General features: G+C 37.0%; 2 protein-coding genes across 7 annotated transcripts; both read left to right on the forward strand.

Annotated features, from left to right (window-relative positions):
- Positions 1-4166: 4166 nt before the first annotated feature.
- Positions 4167-9043, forward strand: LOC115755805 (organic cation/carnitine transporter 7). 4 transcript variants are annotated; one of them, XM_030695336.2, is made up of 7 exons: positions 4167-4266; positions 4520-4736; positions 4946-5273; positions 6149-6386; positions 7249-7777; positions 7894-8096; positions 8743-9043. In XM_030695336.2, the coding sequence occupies exons 3-7, from the start codon at positions 4999-5001 to the stop codon at positions 8989-8991; spliced, it is 1494 nt and encodes a 497-aa protein (XP_030551196.1). In that variant the 5' UTR covers positions 4167-4266; positions 4520-4736; positions 4946-4998; the 3' UTR covers positions 8992-9043. The 4 variants fall into 4 exon arrangements, with proteins under 4 accessions (XP_030551196.1, XP_030551195.1, XP_048139896.1 ...); XM_048283939.1 differs by having other exon boundaries at positions 4185-4266; positions 4473-4736; XM_030695335.2 differs by lacking the exon at positions 4520-4736 and having other exon boundaries at positions 4170-4266; positions 4896-5273.
- Positions 9044-10576: 1533 nt separating this feature from the next.
- Positions 10577-17451, forward strand: LOC115755803 (YTH domain-containing protein ECT1). Of its 3 annotated transcripts, XM_048283744.1 has the most exons (9): positions 10811-10825; positions 11325-11410; positions 11498-11541; positions 11643-11796; positions 13666-13742; positions 13844-14359; positions 15063-15599; positions 16241-16453; positions 16763-17451. In XM_048283744.1, exons 3-9 carry the CDS (start codon positions 11524-11526, stop codon positions 17132-17134), a joined length of 1887 nt encoding a protein of 628 aa, XP_048139701.1. In that variant the 5' UTR covers positions 10811-10825; positions 11325-11410; positions 11498-11523; the 3' UTR covers positions 17135-17451. The 3 variants fall into 3 exon arrangements, with proteins under 3 accessions (XP_030551194.1, XP_030551192.1, XP_048139701.1); XM_030695334.2 differs by lacking the exon at positions 11325-11410 and having other exon boundaries at positions 10577-10825; positions 11498-11586; positions 11698-11796; XM_030695332.2 differs by lacking the exon at positions 11325-11410 and having other exon boundaries at positions 10577-10825.
- The last annotated feature ends 5517 nt before the right edge of the window (positions 17452-22968 follow it).

The following is a 22968-nucleotide window of genomic DNA, read 5'->3' on the forward strand; positions in this document are numbered from 1 at the left end:
ACAGAAGAATGAAAAGTGAAAATCGACATATTGAATGATTTTGATTTTGGGAAGATGCAAATTGACGATGACATGTATCAAAGGAATCTACACTTACTCTTGTATGAAGTGAAATCAAATTCGATGGAGCAAAATGACTAGGAGTTGTTGGATAGACAAACGTTGGATGTTATTTAGCAAACGTTGGATGTTATTTAGCTAACGTTGGCTCGTAACGTCGTGTTTAACATTATGATAGAGAAGATCACAGCAGGATTGATGAATGCCACATTAAACATGTATGAGATCATGATCACCAAAATTCACTTGATGGACATCTATTTTAGTTAGGGATAAGCGAATGTGCATCGATTGCAGATTATATCAATGAATTCAATATGGTTGTTAATCAAATGGATTCAATTGAAATTCGACTTTGATGAAAAGGCATTAGCTTTGATTCTATTATCCTCATTGTCTAATAAATTATTGATGTCATAATTCTTCTATGTCAACAAGAATAACATTTAATGGGGTTCGTGATTTGATTCTAAGTGAAAACATTCATAGAAGGTAATTAAAGGAACCTACACTTTCTACTTTAGTAGGTGAGGATAAAGAAATAACTAGTATTTGTGTTAGTATGAGTATAGCAAACTTGAACAGACGAAATCAGTCTTAGAACTAATGGTGTTATCTATGAAAGTTGTGGCAAGAGAGGACATCTTAAAATGAATTACCTTAAGGTGAAGAACAATAAGGGTGAGAGAATTAGAGTTGAGGATGATGTTGCAGCTATAGCTAATAGTAATTCGGATAGTGTTGGTTACATTGTCTATAGTTAGGGATTCGTCATTTTCTAGCTATTCATTTCATGCTACACCAAACAAGTGTTGAGAAAACCTACTACTATATTTTGAAGTTTACAAAACTATCCATGGATTTATATCGGTCATGATAAATACAAGAGTTATTTGTGTTTCACATGATATCCATGTTAAACAAGCCTTTCATATGATTAGTGATTAGTGAAAAGATTCTTTTGAATCAAGAAGAACCTATGTAGAGTTTATATAAACCTGGAATAATCATGATGTTAGAATCTATATCATTATCATACTTGAAGTGTCTTGAGAAATAGTTGAATATAACCAACTTGGCGGATGCCCGATGTACTTGAGTATTAGCATATGCCTAATGTACTTGAGTATCAGCAAATGCTTGTGATATCTGATTATAGGTAGAATACTATGTGAATAACAATAGTGTACTTCTTGGATATCAGTAGAGTACTAAGGTTTAATATAAGCAAAAGCTTGAAAAACAATATGTGAGCAAAGGACTTATACTACCTGTGACAGCAATCTTGTTTGGATCTTCAAGATTATTATTTTGAAATATCTTATCATATACCTTCATAGCTAGTGATCCGATGTGGATTTCTTGGTTAGAATGTTATGATTGACCAGGATCATCTACGCAAAATATCCAATCATGTGAGATATCTTGATTAATTGATAACCATCCATAAGGCAAAGTATTTTCCATAAATGAAGTACTCAAATTATGGAAACCAACTTTTGATTATATGGGCAACCAAACTATGAAAATTCTTATTGATCGACCTCAACGGCTACTCTAATCTTCTCGATAATTGCTCAATGGCTAGTTTGGAGATTGTTTTTCTTGAAGATTGTCCAATGTGAAGTTTGGACGCTGAAGAGTTTATCAGTAGACTAAGGCAACGAAGAGAAAGACAAGAAAAAAGAGTTTACAATACCAAAATTCGAGAGAGCTTCGTACACTTTCACTTGTCTTCACATAGCTTTCACATTGTAATCATTGAGAAGTGTTGATAGAGAGATAGTTTGTGCTTAGATATGAGATAGTGAGATTTGTAAGCTTGAGTATAAGCAGCACCAGTTTCGAGAAGAAGTGCTTGAGTAGAAGTAACACCTACTACTGTAATTTCTTATTGATTACTAGTAGAATCCCGCCAATAGGTTGTTATTTTGGGAGAGTTGAAGTAGGCTCACACCAAATTGAACCACTATAAGCTCTGTGTGTCTTGTTCTCTATCATCTTATTCATATTTATTTACAGTTTGATAGAAGTATAACATCGCATTGCTTGATACAACCATAACCTAATTATATTAACTCTCTAATTTTTTTTTTCTGGTCTCAATTATATCCGACTTGACATCTTCAAATTCCGCAATATTATTATTGAAATCACCTATTCACCTCCTCTAGGTGATCATGTTAGCCTCTCTTGACATGAATTGATTTACTACCCATTAGTGCACATATAGTGATAAAGTGTAGTTGGAGAATAATGCTGAGTGCGATGTTGTAGGTGTAGGCGATGTCAGAATCAAAACGCATGAGAATATTGTGAAGACATTGAATGGAGTAAATTATGTTCCAAAATTGGATAAGAACATGATTTTCTTGAGCATTCTCGATCAGCTGGGTGTCATTATATTTTACAAGGTGAAGTTATAAAGGTCATTCAAAGGTGCCCTAGTGATAATGAGATGAATCAAGCACGATGACCTGTATACGCTTCAAGGTGGAACAATGACAAATTTTGCCGCGGAGACGTCGGATATATTTGTTCGAGAGTTTGAATTGTGGGACATGCATTTACATCACGTTGGCAAGATAAGCTTGAAAGTTCCAAGTGAAAGGAGTTTGCTAAATGGTTATGTTACTAAAGAACTAAACTATGTAATTGATGTGACGTACACAACCAACAAAAAGTGTAGTTCAATATGACTATTAAAAAAAATATGGAGATTCCAGTTAATTCATTTGGATGTTCGTAATGAATTGTGCATTCCTTCGAAAAAGAATGCTAGATTTATGATTATAGTTGTGGATGACTTCTCGAGAAAGACCTAGATGTTTATAACGAGGCATAAGTATGATGCCATTGTCAATATCGGACAATTCAAAGCTTTGATCGAAGAAGAGATTTGTTATTCAATCAAGTATGTGCAAACCGAGCGTAGCATGAAGTTATGCACGAAATTGTTAAACGAGTTACGCATGAAGAAAGGCATAACAAGGACACCGCACTAGTGCCCGTAATCTATAATAGGTTGCAGAGTCGATGAACAGAACGTTAATAGAAACGAATCATAATATGTTCTCTAATACTAACATAGCTTGGAAGTTCTTAGCAAATGCGCTTGATACAACAATCGACTTAGTAAATAAATTTCAATCGATTGCGATTGGCTATTGGACTCTCAAAGAAGTATGGTTACATAATGTTGCTAATTATTTTATTATTGAAGGATTTGGTATATTCAAGTTAGTGATAGTAAGCTCAATGGAAAGGGAATAAAGTGAATGTTTCTAGCCTATGCATAAGGTGAACGCGGCTACTGGTTGTGATGCTAGTAATTGAATCCACCGATCGTCTGCAAAGAAGTACTTCTTGAAATATTCATTATTTCTAGATAGGAGTGGTTATAGCACTATTTCCATGAATCTAGATGGTGTTCAACTCAAGATGGAGTTGCAACTAAAAACTACTAAGGTGGTGAGTATTAGTGTGGTAATAGATGCAAATAGTGCTTACAGTGAGGTGAAATCTATAAAGTCAATAGTTTGTAATTACTATGTGTTGACAATTCATGTATTTGATCTCCTGAAAGATAATGGATGAAATAATGATTTTTCTTTATCTATAGCAGGTGAAGTTATGTCTAATGAATCTTTATGTAGTAGTTAAAGGTGCATGTAGAATTAGTGTTCCGATAAGATCTACTGTTATGGCGAAATTCAAGCGAAACTTGAATGTCAAAGATGTCATCATAAATAATAGTCATGTCTGCACTTGATTTGGATGTCCCCAAGCCGGAGCCAAGATGTTCATCCTCGAGTCACTATCCTCGTCATCGGTCGAGTACTGTTGGGTTGTTTCCGTAAATGGTCGGACTCACCTTTTGTAATAAAAATGAGAGAGAGAGAGAGAGAGAGAGAGAGAGAGAGAGAGAGAGAGAGAGAGAGATCTGTCCAACTCGTATTCACTTTCAGGTATTAACATAAGCAATTGAAATTAAATGATCACATCAATGGATCCTCCTGAATGGAGAGCACGGCATTGCGTTTTGACTTGTCAACCCAATTCGGTCGGTCGCTTGAAATTTGGAATCGCGGGGAAGATTGCGACTGGTGAGCACAAATGGGGTTGAAGAGAAGACTTTTGCTTAATTCGGAAACTGCACCTTCTGCATCTGCTCAAATCGGACTCCGACCCATCTCCATCCATCAGGTTCCCTTCTCTCCTCCTCCTCCTTCTTTCTCTCTTCTTCCTGTCCCGCATGCCACTATCCATGGAGATGGAGATGGAGATGCACATTGCTCCTCTCTTTGCATATCATTTGAATTTCCTGCTGCACAATGCTTTTGTCCTCATCTGCTTCCACCATCATCCATGGCGATCTGTTACGAAGCCCCCCCTTCAATTTTTCCTTCTAGAGGAATTCTATCTATCCCATCTCCATCGGGATGTTGTATGCCTCCAGATTTTAAGGATCGCCATTAAGCCAGGGAAGAGTCCTGGGGAAGAAGTCTCACGACAAGATCCCTAATTTCGTGTGATGGAAAGAGATTTGAGTGATCGGAGCCGTTACCGAACCAGAAATGCAGCCTTGGAGTTGACATGCAATCCTCTTATATTGTTTTTGTGCCTTACTGTCTGCAGATTTCCTGCTAATGTTTTAGATGATCCCCAAACCAGGATAAGGGATCCTTTGTGCGTTTGTTAGAGATTGTACAGCTTTCCTTATCATACAAATGAGAACTGCATCTCCTCTTATCACATCTGGTTGATGTATGTTGGAATCAGTTATGATGTATCGTGGAATTAGTTATACCTTGTTAAATCATATGACATGACAGGCGACCCTTCCCATTGTGGAGGTCTTTTCTAATACCCACTCTACCTAGACGGGAGCTACTTGCGCGGTCCGATATACAACAATCTGTTTCTCGAGGCTAACCTATGGGAGATGAGGACCCTACGGCTACGTATACGGTTGACGAAGCTCTTGTTGCCATGGGATTTGGCAAGTTTCAAGTGCTTGTCCTTGCTTATGCTGGCATGGGTTGGATTTCAGAAGCAATGGAAGTGATGCTCCTTTCCTTCGTTGGCCCTGCCGTTCAGTCTCTCTGGGGTCTTTCTGCACGTGAAGAGAGCCTAATAACCAGTGTAGTTTTCGCTGGCATGCTCATCGGAGCATACTCATGGGGCATAGTCTCAGACAAGCATGGCAGGCGGTGAGTGTCTTGCCCTCTTTGCTTCTTAAACAAGTTGGGAAGAAATCCCTCCCTAATGCCTTCAAGATGGTCTAGAATGGTGCATAAACAAATTGCAGGCATAGTTCTTGCACAAAAACACACATTTTTAGCTGGATCCTTTCTCACCATCCATTCTCTCCTCCTCTGATGCATGAGGGGATCCTAAAACCTTATGCATGGAATGAAATCGAGTCCTAAATTTTTTAATTTGTTCAATTCACTCTTGAACTTTCGCTAAAAATGCGATTAATTCCTAAAGCCAATATAGAAAGTGCTATTTAAGCATGCCACGTAGGCATTTCTCAAGTGATATTCGGGCAATTTCGAACAATGTTCACCCAAAAAACATGATTGCACTTCTTTTGGGAAAATTTCTGGAACTTTATTCAACCAATTAAAAGGTTTAGGACTTGTTTGCATGCCGTACACAAGGTTTTGGATTTCTGTTGTACTTTGACAAAAAAAGTAAGCAGACGTGTTCATATCATTCATTTCTTTCTAACTTACATATCTTGTCACCAGATAATCAGGATTCCTGCAATTTTCTTCTCGTCATTGAATCCTGGATAACAAATTGGGATTACTGGACCATAAACTAAAATGATAGGGGTGCTCTTGATTGAGTCGTAAAGTTGGTTTCCTGAATATAAGGGCGTAGATCATGTACTCCAGCATTTCAGGGGAAGAAAAAATAGAATCCAGATTGTGGGTCCAGGACTGGTAGACAACTCTGATAACTATTTGGTTGACAATTTATGACCTCCACGTTATTTTCAATAGTAAAACATTCAGGTCACTTTTTCTGACTGTAGAATTGTAGCTCATTGTTTCATTGGCTGCTCATTTATTTCTAGGAAAGGTTTCTTAATTACAGCTGTGGTTACTTCTGGAGCTGGTTTCCTGAGTGCCTTCGCCCCAAATTATCTTTCATTACTTGTGCTCCGTTTTTTAGTTGGTGTTGGTTTGGGAGGTGGTCCTGTCCTCTCATCCTGGTTCTTAGAGTTCATCCCTGCTCCAAATAGAGGTACCTGGATGGTTATTTTCTCTGCCTTCTGGACAGTAGGAACAATTTTTGAAGCTTCGGTTGCATGGGTATGCTAATTGTTTCCTTATGCCCTAGTAGTTTTTGTTTTATCTTATGTTGGAAATCAATGTCCCCTATTATATGCACTTTAGAATAAAAATCGCATTTCTGCCAGCCTGTATCCGGGCCGGATCATTGTTTGGGAGTATTTGGCTTTGCCTCATAACCCCACCCTCTTCTCTGGGCGAAGGACCAAGGAAAAATTTCTTCCAAAGGTCTCCTTGAAGTCTGACTTCTGCTTAAGTACCTTATATTTAATGTAGAATATTTTAGGAAGTTTGAGGAATTCGTTTGTCAAATTATCAGCTTGAGTTCCTCTGTGCAAGTGTTTTTGAAGCCGTAGCATGGTCATATGTAATCCTTATAGACACTCGATGTGCTTCCTACGTAAGCTCTCCTTGAATTTAGGCGTTTACTTACAAAGTGTTTGTGTTGTTATTGCATTGTTAAGATGTCAATGGGTCACTCAATTTCTTCCTAATTATGTTTTTTAGATATTGTAACGAGGGTAAGATGTTAAAGTGACCTAAATCAATATACTTAGTCTTATGTGCACATCATGTTTACATGGAGATAATTTTGTCAAGTCTCTCAGAGAACTGGTAGTACACACTAAACTTTGCAAATGATTCAGCCATAACTGTAGCTTGCAGAAGAAGCTTTGGAAAAATTAAATGAGAATGTGATGTCTAAGAGTGGTGGTGCAGTAATGCTTAAACTGAAATGGGCAATCCAGTGCATCTTTTTGTATGATTTGGAGTGGTTATCTTGGGAGCCCATTCCGCTCTTCTTGTGCTGTATAAGCAAACTGACATGCTTTGACAGTGAAGTAAGTTTCTTAATCTCCACCTTTTCTTCTCTTTTCTGCAGTTTGTGATGCCAAGATTAGGTTGGAGGTGGTTGCTTGCTTTGTCGTCTCTGCCTTCATCAGTTCTCCTTTTATTTTATGTTGCGGCACCTGAGTCTCCCAGGTACTTATGCATGAAAGGAAGGATAGCTGATGCTCACGGTATTTTGAAGGAAATAGCTAGACTAAACAAGACTGAACTGCCCGCTGGAGTTCTTGTGGCTGATTATAATGTTCAACTTCAAGAGAAGAGCATTCCGTCAGAGGATACCCAATTGCTCACCCCGAGGAGAAAGCAAGATAGAGCTCGTAATAGCTCAGAGCAGAGTATAGGAGGCTTCTCTTCATTACTTCTGCTTCTTTCTCCAAACCTACTTAAGTCAACTATGCTTTTGTGGATAGTTTTCTTTGGGAATGCTTTCTCATATTATGGACTAGTGTTGCTGACTACTGAGTTAAGTAATGGACGCAATGAATGTTCCCAATCTCAGTCAAATTTGAAAAAAACTAGTGAAATCAATTATGGAGATGTTTTTGTCACTAGTTTTGCTGGTAAGGGTCACTGTCATATTTCAATGTTTCTTTTACTTATGCTTATGAGATGCTCCCCATTTTTTTTTAAATTAAATGTTTAACCATTTCCTTTTACCTGCTACTGTTGCTTGCAGAATTTCCTGGGCTCCTTATATCAGCTGCGATTGTTGATAAACTTGGTCGTAAGCTTTCGATGTCATCTATGTTCTTCTTATGTTGCATTTTTCTGCTGCCGCTGGTTGTCCATCAACCAGCAGGTTTGACGACAAGTCTTCTGTTCGGCGCTCGCATATGCATCACAGCTACATTCACTATCATCTATATATATGCTCCAGAGGTAAATTAATATTTTGTACCTAATAACAGGGGAAGTTTTTCTTTGTCATTTTTCATTTTGATTTGTGAGATCGGGAAACTAGCTCGAATTCTTTAATTATGGAATGCTATCGTTATCCTCTTTAATGGTCAGTCTTCTTCTTAAATAAGGTAGTCTGGCAGCAGTGCTCAAATTCTGGAGCTGGCTTGTCCAACAATTCACGCATTTTGAGCCTTTCTTGCACATAATGAGAATGCTCTTGTGAAGTGATTGACTAAATAGGGCTAAAGGGAAAGAAAGAGAGCTTGATTTTGGCATCATAGGAAAGGATACACTCCCGATGTTCATTTTCTTAAGATATCGTGGACATTGTGCACGTTTCTAAGCTTCTTTTAAGCATCTGGCATCAATGAATGCTTAATTTCGAGCGATAGTGATGGTGGTCTAAGAGTAATTCAACATGGTTGGGTCTTGCACTGATCACCTATATATTTGTGCTTTCTTTGAATGATATCATGTACTAGCAGTTATGTTGTTTTAGCAGATGTCAGTTGGTTTTACCAAGAGATTTTTTCTAATCAAGAATTTGATGTCAGCAGCATAGTCATTATCGAGTTAAGAAAATACTAACCGACATGTTATCTTTGGGATTTAATTGAAACTGTAGGTGTACCCAACCTCAATCAGGACAACTGGTGTAGGAGTTGCGAGCGCGATAGGGAGGATTGGTGGGATGATATGTCCTCTCGTGGCTGTTGCATTAGTACATGGATGTCATCAAGCTGCATCCATAATTCTATTTGAGATTGTGATCTTTGTCTCTGGAATTTGCGTGGTGCTCTTTCCGTTTGAGACAAAGGGCCGTGATTTGAGCGACACCATAGCAAGCTCGAAAGAGAACATCTATTCAGCATGAAGTTGTTGACAAGTGCCCCAGTTATGTATAAAAGAAAACATGCTTTGCTAGTGACGACAATGAAAAACAAATGTGAAATAAAAGGGACACGTATACTTCTTCAAATTTGAAATTTCCTCTCAAACATCTTTATAAAGTTACATCACACTAGTGGATGAGCATGTCTTCAACATTCAATCTCGACACCATAAAATATTCTTAGAGGATAGGACTTATCCAAAGGATGATCGATTGTAGTCAATCAGAATTATCCTTCAAAGTTAGAAACTTTGTTTTACAACTTAGAGAGATGTCTCATATGATTGGACTTATAAGAGGGAGTCGGATCAGGCTGTCAGATTCCTGCATATGGTGGGCTGTGTGTAGATACTAATTACTTGCTATGCTACGGTGAAAAAATGCTGGATAGTTACTGGTTTCCTCGTACATAACTTTCATCAAATGCTACGTAGTAAACATCAATCATGTGTGCGTGTGTGGGGGGAGAGGCTGTGTAGAACTATGTGACATCAAGCACACCGTCAAAAAGACTTCCGCAATGCGGCGGCGTTTGTACGGTAGACGCAAAGGAACTTTGATTTCGCAACTTGAGAACGTCAGGGAATTTTAATTTAGGAAAAGAAGAAAAAAAAAGGGTTGGAGAATCAAACAGTACCAACAACAAGAGTTAGAGAACTAAAACGGAGTTAGCCCTTTCTAACAAAATAAACGACATGTTAGGCAAATTTTGTTCACCAATTCTTGAGATTTTGATTGTTTCTAAATTTGAGATTCTAATTTGCATCCACTCTTTCAGCTAAAATGGCTATTTCATAGGTTTTTTGTGAACCCAACTCTTAAAGGACACATTCTTACAAGACAATCTCTACGAGATGTTCATCGAGATCGAAGATGACTAGAGAGTGATTGACGACCCATGTGCAATCAAAATTCTTAGGTCGGTATTTTCTATGTCAACATTTATAAGTTCAGTTCATTTTTGCATTATCACCCCAAAATATTCATGTTGGCTTGTTTTTATTTGGTAACTAAAAGTGTGCTTGCTCGTGTAATGCTCTTCTCGGGGGATCATTGTAAAAGTTTCGCGAACATTACCCAATACCCGATTAAATTTTAATTATACAATACAATCCAAAATTCAAACTTTTCTTAAATCTGTCGTGCTCTCACACCAAGATACTAGATTCAAGTTGCGTTGGATCTTGTGATATCACGTTTGCGTGGAAAATTAGCATTGTCGTGGGTGTTTGGGAGAGGCTTTGTTGTTTTCCTATTTAACTTTTCACTTCAAGCAAAGTCATAGTAAATTTTAAGAAATTAAAAGTGGACAAGAAACGTACGGAGGACAGAGAAGAGGTTACCTCAGAAAAAGTTCCCGAGAAGGGTAAGAAAGGGAAAGGTCGTTCCTTTCCCAATGTGTTCATTCATTCCCCCAAAAGATGAAGCCTTTCCTTAGTAAAGCAAGCGGTGAATTAACTGTTTAACCCTCCTGCCACCGTGGGTTTCCTCCTAACTTTTAAGACATATACATATATGTAATTTTTCAGTTGAATACCCTTTTCGGTGAATGCTTTTATACAAGTTGTTCATAAGGTACCCACCAAGTTTTTTTCCATCCATATCCTGCATCTGACACCTACTGATAGATACCCCCCATGGATACTCTGCTGTACCCTCTTTTCATTGTGTTGCGGTAGATTCTGCTGGCGGTTTCTCCAATTGAATAAAGATCCCAAGAGCGTGTGTGTGTTTGTGTGTGAGGAAGAGGGAGGAGATCTACCCCCCATGTCCATGGCCGCTCCTCAGCCCCGACGTCCCGATCGCTCCGCCGCTGGTACGTCCCTAATCTTCAGTTCCCTCAATTTGATCTCTTGATTCTTCTCATCGTCAGCCTCTGTTCATCTGGTGGCATGGTCTGTGAACCTAATTCCGCCTCCTTTTTTTGGAGTTGATTCTGATGAATTAAGCGGGTTCTATCTACTTCTAGATGCCGTGATCGAAAGAACCTTCTTTCTCCCTTTTGGTTCCATCGACTCTCTTGGATGATTTTCCTTTTGTCGGCCGCAAAACAATTATTAGTCAATGACTTCCGGACTGGGTGCATCATTTCTCCACTGCAATGAAGGGCAATAACCTAAAAAAGAAAAAAAAAAAAAAAAAACACCACATCCAACCGTCAAGGTCATTTTTTCACCAACATGTCTTTGCAGAGTTGATGGAATTATCTTGTGATCCATTTATCGTTCTTATTAATATTGGTTTAACTCATGGACTGTTGATCTTGTTGTTCACTTACTGACGGCACACTTCCTTAGTTTGCTCGACTAAGGTAGTACTTGGGGAAGAAATTATAGGTGCATAGGCATCAATCAGTTGGGCAGATGATCATAATAGTCGTAGATGCAAGCTTCTCAGCACTGGACGTTGGATAGGTTTCGATGATTATGATTATTGCCTTTGGTTCATACGATACTGCATCACTGACAAACTGATTGATTGGATGCAGAAGAGGGACCTATTGATCCAGAAAACATGAATCAGCAGTTAACTGTGAGTCTGATGTGATGCATCTTGTTCTCTCGTTGTGCTTACTCGGTAAGGTTCCATGGATTGCTTTGAATGATAACATTTTACTTGGGAATGTCTTCCAGCATCCAGCAAAAGGGTCAGTTTCTCCTAATCCTTCCCAGGACGGTGCTGCTGCAGGTTCTCAGAAGGAACCGGTGAGTCAATCAGTATCCATCGGTTTGAGCAGTGATGGTGCTGATGCACATGCCCATCAGCCACAAACGTTGCATTACAGAGGTCTGTGAGTCTTACTTGATAGATCTTTTTTTGTAATGTGGAGCCGTGTAACTTGTCATTCTTTTCTGTGATTAAATAGTTGCAATCTGTATTTTGTGGATCTTAGAATTAGTGGTATGAGAACTGTACTACTTACCGCTGTGTCTTTGACTTATTAGGCCAATTAGTAGAACTAACCAGGCGGTGCAGGTCATTTATTAAGGTTATCACAGCATTTGAGAGACATTTCTTTTTTTTGCTGCAAAAAATATCTTATTGACACCGCTATACAAAGTTTCAGTGAGAGAGGATCTATCAGATCTAATTAGGCATTTGTTTTAAGGATAAATTCTTAGCTAAATTTATAGTGCGATAACTATAAATCCCTGTTCTTTTTCTTTTGGAAGTGTAAGTACCCATTCTTGACAGCATCATTTGAAAATCCTATTCTAGAAATCTCTAGATTTCTTTCCCCATTTTAGTCCAAAGCTGGTTGAGTGTATCAACAGAGAAGCTTCCTTTATTCCTTATCTTTGCCATTGTTGGTTCCTTTGAAACCCGAAATCTCATTTTTATTAGTTGCTGGTTTGAACAGAAAAAATAAAATAAAATAAAATAAAATCTCCAAAATGCTAAACCAAATCCAACAGATGTCCTCCCTGGCTTTTTTTTGGAGAAGCAGATGGTCGACTGACTTCCCTGCTGTTTTGCAGAGGAAGCATCTGTTTATTATATTGGATTATGTCTTTGGCAGATTGTTTATTGCTTAGACTATTGCCTGAGTTGCTTTTGATATTATGAAAGCCACTTTCGAAGGTGTCAGGACTTTCCAGATTAATTTTTAGGGAACAAGTTCTTGCTCTCCCACAGACCATCAGGTAGGATGCCCCATTTGGAGTCTCTGTTGCTCGTTCGACTATTATTACTCGAAAAACACCCTGGGTACAATATTGACGATGTAACAAGTATGGAACTATGACCTCAAGGTTATGAGCCTTGCAAGCTACCAAGCTGCTCTACCCCACGATGAAGATAAGAAGGACTTTGAATGAGTTATTGGTACCTCTGAATTCCAATAAAAACATTCCAAAAGGCACTCCTCTAAAGTTAAGAACACAGAAATTGTTCGTTCATGCTGGTTCACAATTTTGAATCTGATAGTATGACCTTAAGGTTATGAGCCTTGCAAGCTACCAAGCTGCTCTACCCCGCGATGAAGATAAGGACTTTGGATGAGTTATTGGTGCCTCTGAATTCCCGACAGTGAGGTGGGTTTGCAATAAAAACATTCCAAAAGGCACTCCTCTAAAGTTAAGAACACAGAAATTGTTCCTTCATGCTGGTTCACAATTTTGAATCTGATAGTATGTACTCGTTTTGGATGAAGGAAAGAGCACAACAGAATGCAGGCTTCTCTCCACCTAAAATTGCTGAATCAGGAAATTTATTAGATTGCAAAAGACAAGATGTAGCAGCTTGCCTAGATCTCAATCTTACTATCATCAAAATTAGGTGTGATTGAAAGAAACTCTGAAAAAGGGTTGTCTTGCTATGGCTCTGCTACCAAAAGGCACCTGGAGTCCTCTGGTAGGACACAGTAAGAAGAATGCAATTGCATCTGAACACCTTTCTCCTGCAACAATTCGTTTTCCATTAAGTAATTTGTGAAAACTCTTTCTATTGGTGACATTTTTCATAAATGGGATAATAGTCTTTTGAGGAAACCATGCATAGCTATGTATAACAGCATGTTGTAGGGATATGTCATCAATTACGAAATGATTAGACTGATTTCAGCATCAGCAACTTGATTTCCATTAGCTTTTGTAATGCCTGTAGTTTACTTGCAGTATTAAAAAATAAATGAATGCTTGTCTTCATGAACTTCAGGATATGGCAGTTCTACTGGGGAGTGGGATGATTTTTCTCACTATGCCAATGCAAAAGGGTTGGAACTAGCATCTCCAGTATGTTATTCATTTGCTTTTCTAATTTTACCCCTATTCTTGCTCAGTCAGAATGTATTCTATTGACCTTGTGTTTTTTTTTTTTTTTTTTTGGCATTTAGGGAGTGTACAATGAAAACCATTCTCTTGTTTTCCATACTGGCTATGGGTACAGTCCGCATATGCCATATGGACCATATTCCCCTGGCACACCACCATTGCCTTCTGTTGGTGGAGATGTGCAGATGTATTCCTCACAACAATTTCCTTACTCAGGACAACCTTACTATCAACAACTAGTGCCTCCGACTATGCCATATATTTCTTCACCAACTCAGGTTTCACAACCAGATCTCACAATGTCGATGAATGGTGACCAGCAAGGCGATGGAGTGCTTTTTGGGCCAAGGCCTAATTATCCTTCACCAGTGGGATCTTTTGGTAGAGGAAGCTTTCCTGGAAATCCTTGGACTCACGGGTTTCATGACCAGCAACTAGGGTTGGATGGATTGAGTTCTGGAGGTCTTTGGTCAGATTGGTCCAAGCCAGCTGATAGGCAACGGTCCTTTTCCCCTTTATCGCCAGCAGTATCTCCTCAGCCCATAGGCATAGGGTCGTTTACCCAAAATATTGGAATTGTATGCCTTCTTGCTTTTCCATCTGTATCTATTAGCTATATTGTTGAGTTTCACCTTTTGTTGTTTTTGGGGTTGGATAAATTTTTCGTTCTCTCTGTTGGTTGAGAAAAGTGGTGGTTGAAATTTTCAGGTACACATTATTTATGATAAGATGCTTTGAACAGCTTCTTGGATTGATACAAGATTAGTGCATTAAAAAAACATAAATACTTTTACTTAAAAAGTTCCACTTAGAGGATTATTAGTGTTAGGGCATGTGCAGCGCATACGTGATGATGGATGTTCACATACAAAGAAAAAGAAAACACATTAAGAAGGCGATGATTCAGTGGATTTTGGTATGGGGTCAGTTATTAGGCATGTATGAGGTGTGTGGTTATAGTAACAGAGGTAACACTTCAATGTCCAAAAACTCATAGAAACTCATCTTTTTTAATTAATGATATAGATTTTGAGATCAAGAAGACGTCGAGACTGTAGCCAAAGGACTGCTCTTTCATTTCTGAATGATAAGCTGTTTATTATTTGGTGGTTCATTTGACTTTCCTTGCCTGTGTATAAGCATGTCCATAGACTCAATGTTTTTGCTTATTAGTCTTCTAATTGGTCTACTGCAGGGAAGGTGTATTTAGATCTTACTGAAATAATATTGTGAGGATTGAGACGGTGGTGGACTTTATTGACTATTGTTTATCTTTTTCAGGCTTCTGATCTGCAAAGAACCTTGTCTGGATATGGATCTTCTGATCCATATAATAGAGACTTTCTACACAGTGGTGTCAACAGAGGAGCTAACTTTGGGACTACATCGATTCCTGGTTTAGGACTAAATGGTCAGGGCTGGCTTTCAGTTGATAATAGACGCCGCCGCTGGAGAAGCAATGGTGCTATATGCAGTTGTAATGGGACATCTGATATCCTTGGTGACCAAAACCGTGGACCGAGAGCATCAAAGCTGAAGAATCACGCTGCTCCTGAACATGGTTCCTCCATTGATGATAGCAAGCTTAGCACATCTACAACAAAGATTCCTCATGGGTCATACAATCACATAGATTTCGTCACAGAATACGACAATGCTAAGTTTTTTGTGATTAAGTCATATAGTGAAGATAATGTTCATAAGAGTATCAAATATGGTGTATGGGCTAGTACACCAAATGGGAACAGAAAATTGGATGCTGCTTACCGGGAGGCAAAGGAGAACGAAGAAGCTTGCCCCATCTTCCTATTCTTCTCGGTAAGTAGTACTGGATATTTCGTTATTGATTTCACTATAGTTGATCGGTAATCAGATTGAAGGAAAGTTTCAGAAATTTCTGCTATTTTGAAAAGTAGAGTAAGAAAAGATGGATTTGCTACCATGAGGAGTACAATTTCAAACACTTTCAGATGTAAGAACTTGACTGTGGTTGTCCATTTAGTGTGTTTTTCTGTTGATTAATTGAAGTTCCTAATAAATTGTTAACTCGCATGAGGCTACTGCTGGAATGATGTACTTTCTTTGGGTTCAATGGAACTTGCTTACTTCTGGAGGCTCTTTCTTTCTCATAGTGAAAAGACACAGTAATTGAGCTGCTATAGTATATGTTTAATAATGGTTCAAGATTTATAAAGGAAATCTTGTACGTAAAATATCTTGATTGCCTGAATACTGTTATGCGGAGTACTTGGTGTGTGTAGTTTGTTAATTTCCAGCTCGCTAGCTTGCCTGTTTCTCACTGTGCCTGGAGAATCTGAATACCTTCTTTGAACGCTCCCATCAGGATGTATTATGTCCAGATCATCTTTGCATTATTCAACCCAGAAAAGATTGGGCCTTGCTTCTTTTGGCTTATAGTTACATCTGTCTTGTACTATATCTGTTTCCATCACATGCAGGTGAATGCTAGTGCTCAATTTTGCGGGGTTTCTGAAATGGTTGGACCTGTAGATTTTGACCGAAGCTTTGATTATTGGCAACAAGATAGATGGAGTGGGCAGTTCCCTGTGAAGTGGCATGTTATTAAAGATGTTCCAAACAGTCAGCTTCGTCACATTGTTTTGGAAAATAATGACAATAAGCCTGTCACAAATAGCCGAGACACCCAGGAGGTACGTTAATCAGGGATACTATTAATCCTCGAAAACTTTGGAATGATTGTACTTTATATGATGGGTCTCCGTTATGTGTTACTGCACAGCAGCAAAACTTTCAGAAAGACATTGCTTAATATTTTTAATAGCATTTATCATTTGGATCCTGTAGAGAATAGAATGTCTTTCGATTGTTTGTTACTTGTGGTATCATCTCATTGGTTTATCATTAAGTTTTGCCTTATAGAAGTTGAGGCGGCCCACTTAATGTTATAAAGCTTAGTTTTTGTTTTTGTCTTCGACTTGATGGTTCTTTAATTTGTTTAGGTGAAATTGGAACAAGGTATTGAGATGTTGAATATCTTCAAGAATTACGAGACAGACACATCTATTCTGGATGATTTTGAATTCTACGAAGAACGTGAGAAAGTTATTCAAGAAGGAAAGGCCCGACAACAAGCCAGTCCACCTGTTGTAGGGGTAGCTGGTAAAAATGAGCAGAGGAATCAAGTAATGTTATCCAGTGACTTCATCGATAAAATGTCCAAGAGTTTTGGCCAGGTCGTGCACGTGGATGAGGATAGTAAAGATGATACAATAGCTGATATCGCTAGTCCTGCACATGATAGCACCACTGGTACCAGAGTCGACTTTGAAGATTCTATGCCAGCGTCCATTTCTTCTGCTCAAACCAGTTAAGGTATCATATTGCTGTATGGTATGTAAGGTGACAAAGTGCGACTTGGCTAGATTTACTTCTTGATTACTTTGAAGAGGAGGCTGTGTCTAATGTCTTTGGGATAGATTGGTGAGTGTCCAGACAAAGTGTTTTGCTAGTTTTAGGAATCTTGCATGTTTGTGTATGATGTGCTTTCTCAGCTTTCTTTCCAGTCATCAGCGGTCGTCCTGTTCTTTTTCTGTAAATTACTTTAACATTCTGGCCTGATTTATCAATGTCCAGTTAAGTGCCTTGTACTTGCAGGAAGTTCAATAAAAAGCAGCAGTTTACAAAGGAACTGAAAAACGTCCTTCCCTTATGTCTTTGCATTCATATTTTCGTTATGCAACTTCAGTGATTTCGTCCCCTTGGAGACACATAATAAGTGGAGAGAGAGTGTGTGCTCTCGCTAAGTTCTACTACTCGGAGGTGCCTCTAGTGTCTTCTGGTGGTGGTTGTGTTCATGGCGGCGGCGGTGGCTGAGTCTTCTCTTCTGGTGGTGGCATGGCGGTGAGGTGTAGAGAGCCAGGCAGAGGGGTCGCTGCAAGAGTGATTTGTTTTTACCAAGAATGAGGGATTTGTTTTCCGTAAGATGGAGAAGACAGAGAAGTGACATGAAAATGTCATGGGCTGGCACTTTCCTGGCCACAGAATAGCCCGTGCGGCGCTTGGCAAGTCGTTTACACCAGGCCAGTCTTGTTTCTCTTGTTGTTCCGTAGAACACTTAAGCGAATAACTTTCTTGTATCGGATCGTACCACATCCAGCTTATCTCGGACATTCGTTATATCGAGCAAGAGCAAATTACTTTAGGCACAACAACTTGTTTCGGCTTATCAGCAGAACAATATCGGTTCCCGGTTAATTTGTACACGGGAGGTCAATTTCGCCTTCAAAGCTCTTAAGGTAATATTCTTTTTATCTTAGAACTTCTAGCACAAACTGCCCGGACGCCATTCCCACGGACTCAGTTGCATCTTTCCCTTTGTATCGCTCACTTATCATGATCTCACCAACAAGCTCCACTTCAAGGTTATACTCGTATAAGCAGACATGGGGACACAAATCTTTTAATCTGCTGCATTGTATATTTGTATAGATGGGGAGTGTCAGAAGCATCTTAGCTATTGAATATATGGTAAAACAATATGAAAAGTGACATACCATAGCTAAAAGACACACATTGTAATTATTGACATGAAAGCTTCTTTGAAGTAACTCATCTGTAGTAATGGAACTCATATGAGGTATGCTTTTAGTGCCTTACACGCTAATAAATCCAACCTTCAGTCAAATTACAGTTATGCATCTTGACATTTAATCGTAAATGAGATTCGACTTATGCAACCTAGGTTAAGGCCTGAGCTGCTCTCGTCTACAACATGGTATGAGAGTTTTGCATTCGTCTCTGCCATTTGGCAACTTCTTTTAGGAAGACTAGGCACATAAATCACGTATAAGTATAATAGGGAAAATGACAAAGGAGGTGATTTGATTTAATTTTTAAAGGGTTAATATCACAAAAAATCCTAAATTGGTACACCTGTAATAAATTTATTCCAAACTATTTTTTGACCGAAAAAAACTCCAAAATTATACATTTGTAATAAATTTGCCCCAAGTTAATACATTTATGACAAATTTACCTTCAATTAGTTTTCGTTAAATTTAACTGTCAAATTACCGAGTTTGATGACACGTGACGCTTAACCGATATACTATCTTGGAGTTTTAGCCCTTTGTTTATCACATGTTTATCATTTTGGAATTTTTTGTGATATTAACTCAATTTAACAAAAAATAAATTTGTCACAGGTGTATCGGTTTGGGTATTTCATGGTCAGAAGAATTAGTTTAGGATAAATTTGCAATGGATATATCAGTTTAGGGCTTTTGGTGATTAAAAAAAAAAATTGTGATATTAACTCAATTTAACAAAAGGTAAATTTGTCACAAGTGTATCGGTTTGGGTATTTCATGGTCAAAAGAATTAGTTTAGGATAAATTTGCAATGGATATATCGGTTTAGGGCTTTTGGTGATTAAAAAAAAATAGGTTATGGTAAATTTATCATATGTGTACTAGATTATGGTTTTTCGTAGTCAAAAAAATAGTTTGAAGTAAATTTATCACATGTGTACTAGTTTTGGAATTTTTCATGATATTAACCCATTTTCAAAAGATGCAAAAGGTAATGTTCAAAGTAAGATACTGTTTATAGCTCCAAAATAAAAATTAATTGAAAATCCTATTACTGAACAATGAAAAAGTATACAAAAAAAAAAATTGATTAGATATTCCGCCATTGAAATGAATTGATTTTTGCAAATAATTTTTTGACACAAATTTTAACACCGTTTCCTAACATATTAAAAAGAAGGGTTAATACCACGAAAACCCCAAATTAATACATCTATGATAAATTTTTCCCAAACTAATTTTTTGACCACAAAAAATCTCAAAATGTTACACATATGACAAATTTACCTTTCGTTAATTTCCGTTGAATTTGGTTAATATCAAGAAAAACCTCAAATTGAACACCCGTGACAAATAAAGGGGGAAAAGCCCAAATTAGTACACCCGTCAACCGCCATGTGTTATCTAACTCAATAATCTGATGGTAAAATTTAAGAAAAACTATCGGAGGGTAAATTTATTACAAGTGTATCAGTTTGGGGTTTTTGACAATTAAAAAATTAGTTTAGGATAAATTTATTACAAATGTCTTGGTTTGAGATTTTTTATAGTCAAAAGATAGTTTGGAGTAAATTTTTTACATGTGTATCGGTTTGGATTTTTTGTGACCAAAAAAATAATTTTTGGTAAATTTGTCACATGTGTACCATTTTGAAAATTTTCATTATATTAACCCACAATCCTATAATGGTACAAAAAGATAAAATTTTATTAAATATTACATCGTTGAAATGATTAAAATTCCAAATAATTTTTTGATACAAATTTTAACACTCTGACATATTGAAAAGAAATTTCGACCAAAAAAAAATACATATTGAAAAGAAATAGTAGATTGGAAACTCAAGTTGTAATACAGTCAAAGTTGGAAGTAAAAAAGTAGCAGTCCCAATACCATAACATTCGAAACTAATTTCTCAGGATGCCTTTCGTCCTTTGAATTTTTAACTATGACTAGACTGGATATAATACTATATAAACTTCTGAAATTTTACTACATCCTATCCACTGTTTAATGAATCACATTAATAAAGTTAGATATTTTTATTCCATTGTTTCGTATGAAAGATATATGATGTAACTCTGAAAGTGCACAAACAAGATTGTGAGAATTTATTATGATTCACTGCTAAAAAAAATGACAATGCACAAAGGGAGATAATCTCCATCAATCAATTCATAACTATTGCACAATTTAGAACTTAAATAGAAGAGTTACCACAAAAACCCCCAAACCGATACACATATGATAAATTTACCCAAAATTGATACATATATGATAAATTTACCATACATTAGTTTTCATTAAATTTCACCGCCAAATTGCTGAGTTGGATGTTATGTGGCAATTGACAAGTTTATCAATTTTGGATTTTTACTCTTCATTTGTCACAGGTGTACCAATTTAAAATTTTTCGTGGTATTAACTCAATTTTATTGAAACTAATAGAAGGTAAATTTATCATATAAGTATAAAATTTGTTATAAGAATACCAATTTGGAAATTTTTGTGGTCAAAAATTAGTTTGGGGTAAATTTATCATAGATGTACCAGTTTAGAGTTTTTGGTAATAAAAAAAATTATTTGAGGTAAATTTATCACGAGTAAACCAGTTTGGGATTTTCATGGCATTAACCCCGAATATAAAAAGAGCTTATCACAACATTCTAGAACCATAGGTTCGACAATGACAAGAAATGTGAATGGGCTATAGCAACTTTGATAAAATCAACCAGAGAATGCCAAATCTAGTAAAAGAAAGAAAATATGAATAATCACTTTTGTGATTCCGAAAAATATATTGCTTTGACTCAACATGAACAACAAAGTTATGGAAAAGAGGAGTTTAAACTTTTTTACTGCTTTTGTGGGCTTTTGACATGAACTAGAGAGCTACAGAGAAGGAGTTTTAACTCTTTCATCGTTTTCATATAACTTTAATGTAAACATAGAACAACGAAGGAGTCTTGAAGCTTCAATATGAATCAAAGATACGGAGAAAAAGGAGTAGAGTAAATTAGAAAGATCCATTTCAGTTTTGAATTTGTCTATTTAAAATCAGGCTTCTTATACTTGATTTTTGTTTCTTACTTTTAATTATTTTTCCTCTCCTTTTTATTTCTTTTCATTCCCTTCCATCATTCCTTAATTGGAATTCAAATATATAAATACAAAATAGAAATGAATAAATAAAAAAAAGAAAACTGTCCATTATTTTTTTTTATTTTGAATTTTTCATATCAAAATGTAAATATTAGTTTGATTTTTTTTAATTCAAGAAATTTGCTAATCAAGAAAAATAGCTTTTATGCTATCGATATAAAAAAAATCATATCCACCTTTACTCCACCTCCCCCATGAGATTTTTTGTCGAGGTTATATCCCCTTATATCCGTCTTTATCGACTCACCGACATGGATGCGATTATCCTACATGGCATGATAGCACTATCATGGATAATTTTTGCATTTTTTTAAAAGTATTTCCTTTTTTTCTTTTTCTTTTGTCCTTTCATCCGTGGTCGACAACCTTTGCCAAACTCGGCAAGGGCCTTGGCGCCCCTGACCCTTGCTTGTGGCCAATCCTCGATCACGTCCAAGTAATGGCAAGAGGTGAAAGGAAAGAAAAAGATGCAAAAAAAAAAATATATATATATATATATATATATATATATATTTCGCCAGCGCCTGTCACTCTATCTTGTATGACTGGTGGGCGGCCAGGGTCCACTTCCACTTTTTCCAGCTAAAGCTGATCGGAAAGACTAAGTCGACAAATTAACAAAAGAATTTAGAATTAAATTGACAAAATTTCAAAAGGTTTAGGATTAAATTAACACAATTGAAAGGTTTAGGGCTTGTTTGTTTTGCCGAAACTTCATGATAAATAAAAATATTTTCCATAGAAAATACTTTGAAGAAAAATGGTTAGTTTTCATTTGTTTGATTGTTTAGGAAAAATGATTTCCTTCTTCCATAGTACAAAGTTATTTTCTCCTAATTTAAACTTCTTATTTTTTTTGTCCATGGAAAACTTTGCTATAGATCGATTATTTTTCCGCCATCCAAATGAAAAATGGGAAAACAATTTCCCAGAAACATATTTAGGATTTTTTGGACAATTGTCCCAAAAAATTTCCATTACCGAGTGAGCACTTAACTATAGTTTAGTGAATAACAAATATAAGTCACCTTTATCAATAAAACTTGATTTTAAGTTGACACGTGGCACTTTCATTGAGACAAGTACCGATCACTTTTTTTGCCATGTTCCAAGTCACTGCACACTTAGGCTCTTGGATTATTGTAAATGGTCCCCAAGGAACTCAAATGGCTTGAAAGGTGACCTGGTTTTCTTTTAAAGGAACAAAGTTTGTTTTGTGCTTTCTCTCCTGTGAAACATGATTGCAGTGCAAAGGTTCATATCAAAGATCAAATCTTGACATTACATTCGAGACATAACTATGAAAACTACGATTACTTGTTCTCACAATCACACGAGCTGTAATTATTCAATTGTACGTTCCATAAATTATTAAGGTTCTTCTTATTTCGCATTGTTCAGTTTCTCCAGAAAAGTGAACCAGTCGAAAGGCTCTGGCTCTCCTGGGCTTTCG

The sequence above is a fragment of the Rhodamnia argentea genome, chromosome 8, assembly GCF_020921035.1.
Source record: "Rhodamnia argentea isolate NSW1041297 chromosome 8, ASM2092103v1, whole genome shotgun sequence".
Lineage (NCBI taxonomy): Eukaryota > Viridiplantae > Streptophyta > Magnoliopsida > Myrtales > Myrtaceae > Rhodamnia > Rhodamnia argentea.